General features: G+C 39.0%; 1 protein-coding gene across 1 annotated transcript in view; it reads right to left on the reverse strand.

Annotated features, from left to right (window-relative positions):
* LOC106872459 (DNA excision repair protein ERCC-6) overlaps positions 1-2,841 on the reverse strand; it is a 37,951-nt gene that overhangs the window by 28,185 nt on the left and 6,925 nt on the right. Inside the window, exon 6 of the mRNA XM_052967680.1 lies at positions 2,028-2,552. Coding sequence (XP_052823640.1) covers positions 2,028-2,552 — 525 coding nt within the window. The remainder of the gene's footprint in view (positions 1-2,027; positions 2,553-2,841) is intronic.

Here is a 2,841-nt window from a genome sequence, read left to right on the forward strand (position 1 = left end):
TATATATATATATATATATATGTGTGTTTGTGTGTCTGTGTTTGTCCCCCCATCATCGCTTGACAACCGATGCTGGTGTGTTTACGTCCCCGTAACTTAGCAGTTCGGTAAAAAGAGACCGATAGAATAAGTACTAGGCTTCCAAAAAATAAATCGTGGGTCGATTTGCTCGACTAAAGGCGATGCTCCAGCATGGCCGCAGTCAAATGACTGAAACAAGTAAAAGAGTATATGTATTCAAACACTCTTGCACCTCTTCAAAAGAAAACAAATTCTGTGCAGACTGATCTTAGAAGCAAATGTACTTCATGTTTGACCTAAAATATCCATAAATATAGTAGACAGGCAGGGCAGGGCTGAGTGGTTAAGAAGCTTGCTTGGCAATCATGTGGTATCCAGATTCAGTACCTTGGGCAAGTGTCTTCTACTATAGCCTTAGTCTGACCAATGTCTTCAGAGTGAATTGGGTAGACAGAAATTGTGCAAGTCCATAATATGTGTGTGTGTGTGTGTGTGTGTGTGTGCACATGTGCATGTTTGTGCATGAGCATGTGTGTCTGTGTTTGTGCTTATCCCCCTGCCCTACACTTGACAATTGGTGTTGCTTTGTTTACATCCCTTAATGGTTCAGTCAAAAAAAAAAAACCCAATAGAATAAGTACCAGGCATAAAAATAAGTACTGGGATCAATTTGATCAGCTAAACCCTTCAAGGCAGTGCTCCAGCATGGCTGCAGTCCAATGATTGAAACAAGTATAAGTTAATTCTATTTGATAGACTGATTTTCATCACCTCACCATATTTCCAAGAGCCACAAATCCAACATTCCTAAATAGGTAGCAAAGTAATGTGACATGGTCCATTGGATGGAATTCATAATATAAAAGATCAAAAATCAAAACTTTCTAAGTCAATTAATCAATACCCCTACATACTACAACTTGAGTATTCCATCACAGAAATATCATTTTTGCCAACTGAGTGAATTGGAGCAATCATCATCATCATCATCGTTTAACGTCTGCTTTCCATGCTAGCATGGGTTGGACAATTTGACTGAGGACTGGTGGACCAGATGGCTACACCAGGCTCCAATCTGATTTGGCAGAGTTTCTACGGCTGGATGCCCTTCCTAATGCCAACCACTCCGAGAGTGTAGTGGGTGCTTTTACGTGCCACCGGCACAAAGGCCAGCCAGGCAGTACTGGCAACGGCCACGTGCAATATGAAATGAAATATTTTGCTCAAGAACACAACACATCACCCAGTTCAGGAATCAAAACCACAATCTTACAGTCATGAGACCAACACCCTAACCACCAAGACATGCACCTCCACCAAAACATCCTGTTTTAAAGTGATCTGAATTAAAATCCTCCATCAAAATTTCTTGTTAATTTAAGCTCCAAATAACAGTTAAATAATGATGGTTATTTCAGTAAATTCTTCATTATTTTCAAAATTAATTGAAATGAAGGCAGTATTTTTCAACAGAAATATGCTAACAAAAGGGCTAATCCTTTAGCATTCAGTACCGCCTGACTGGCCTCCATGCCAGCTGCACATAAAAAGCACCCACTACACTCTTGGAGTGGTTGGCATTAAGAAGGGCATCCAGCTGTAGAAACCTTGCCAGATCAGATTGGAGCCTGGTGCAGCCTCCTGGCTTGCCAGTCCTCAGTCAAACCGTCCAACCCATGCCAGCATGGAAAGCGGATGTTAAACGATGATGATGAGGAGGATGATGATTACTTTATCAAATATAATGTTTATTTATTCACATCGTTTTGGAACTAATCCTGCATTATCTCACAGCTTCAAGATTTCAATGACATGATAATATATTTTTGAAGTGACATTGTGAGATAGGTGTAAGAGGCCAGTTCTTTCCAGGTTGAAAATAAGACAAGTAAAATATTTGGGCCGGATAAAGCTGGTTTAAATGTTAAAGGGTTAAATAAACACCAGTATAAAACCAAATAAAATCAACACAAAAAATGAAAATTCAGAGACTAAAAGAATCTTACCATTATCAGGGTACCACTCGTCGTCACTATCATTGTATCCTCTACCATCTCGACAATCTTTGACTGCAAATTCATTACCAGGTGAATCCTCATCACTGTCATCACTTACTTTTATTGTTTTGCTGCTTGACGATGGCAAAGGTTCGCTTCGAAATTGTTTTTTCCTTTCATCAAACCAATTGTTTTTTTTTTTCTTGCTTGGGCTTGGGGTTGGAGCAAAGCGAGAATCTTGCATGACGGAATTACGTTCTTTCAAGGTTGCTAATGTTACTGTTGATGTCTTCTGGTGCTTAGGAGGAGTACGTTTAATTTTGGTCTGTTCTTTTTCCATTAAGAACTTCTCAAAAGGTGACATATCAGACTCCGATGTTAAAGAAATACCTTTAGATTTTTTGTCGCTGGGATCTTTAGTTACAGAGCCAAATGGAGTCATTTCCCCAGTTCGAATAAGCTTTTCCTGTTCAGTTTCTTGTTCAGAATTGCCAAATGTCAACATCTGATGCAAAACGGAAAGTTCTTCAGTTTCTGCAGAATGGAAAATATTTACTTTAATGACATAAATTATTGGGGTGTGAGGAAACAACGGGGTTTATTAGAAATATAACAATCAACATCATTTTGATTTTGAGTGAGCACCACAGAGTAAGCTCCTGGGAATTTCAATTTCTTTTCATAATTACAGGTGTCCTCAATGTTACCAAGACATTGCATTCATGAAGATCTTGTGTTAGAATTCATCACCATCATTATTATCATTTAACATCCATGTGTGTTGTGTGTGTGTGTGTGTGTGTGTGTGTGTGTGTGTGTGTGT

This window comes from Octopus bimaculoides, chromosome 4 (genome assembly GCF_001194135.2).
Source record: "Octopus bimaculoides isolate UCB-OBI-ISO-001 chromosome 4, ASM119413v2, whole genome shotgun sequence".
In the NCBI taxonomy this organism is placed as follows: Eukaryota; Metazoa; Mollusca; class Cephalopoda; order Octopoda; family Octopodidae; genus Octopus; species Octopus bimaculoides.